The 556-nt window shown below is 37.6% G+C and overlaps 1 protein-coding gene across 1 annotated transcript in view; it reads right to left on the minus strand.

Moving 5' to 3' along the window:
* Window positions 1-357: 357 nt before the first annotated feature.
* The window catches only part of LOC135197656 (hamartin-like), a 24,571-nt gene continuing 24,372 nt past the window's right edge, over window positions 358-556 (minus strand). Inside the window, exon 3 of the mRNA XM_064224671.1 lies at window positions 358-423. Coding sequence (XP_064080741.1) covers window positions 358-423 — 66 coding nt within the window. The remainder of the gene's footprint in view (window positions 424-556) is intronic.

The raw sequence follows: 556 nt of genomic DNA on the forward strand, positions 1-556 counted from the left end.
CGTATGACTCGTAGAAATAGCTGATAAAAGATGATCGTATGACTTGTAGAAATAGCTGATAAAAGATGCTCGTATGAATCGTGGAGAATGCTGATTAAAGATTGCTCGTTATGAACTTCGTTGGAAATTAGCTGAATAAAAGAGATTGCCTCAAATATGACTCGGTGGAAATAGCTTGAATAAAAGATGGCTCGTAATGACTTCGTTGGAAAAAAAGCTGAATAAAAGATGCTTCGTATGAACTCGTGGAAAAAGCTGGATAAAAAGATGCTCGTGTATGACCTCGTGGAAAAACCAAAGCTTGATAAAAGATGCTCATATGAACTCGTGGAAAATAGCTGAAAAATAAAAGAATGCTCAAATATGACCTCGTTGGAAAATAGCCTGAGTAAAGGATTGCTCATTATGTACTCGTGGAAATAGCTGATGAAAAGATTGCTCAATATGACTCGTGGAAATAAGCTTGATAAAAGGAATGACGAGACCTCGGTGGAAAAGCCGATTAAAAGAAAATGCTCGTATGGACTCCGTGGAAAAGCCTGATAAAAGATGCCGT

The sequence above is a fragment of the Macrobrachium nipponense genome, chromosome 21, assembly GCF_015104395.2.
Source record: "Macrobrachium nipponense isolate FS-2020 chromosome 21, ASM1510439v2, whole genome shotgun sequence".
Classification (NCBI taxonomy): domain Eukaryota; kingdom Metazoa; phylum Arthropoda; class Malacostraca; order Decapoda; family Palaemonidae; genus Macrobrachium; species Macrobrachium nipponense.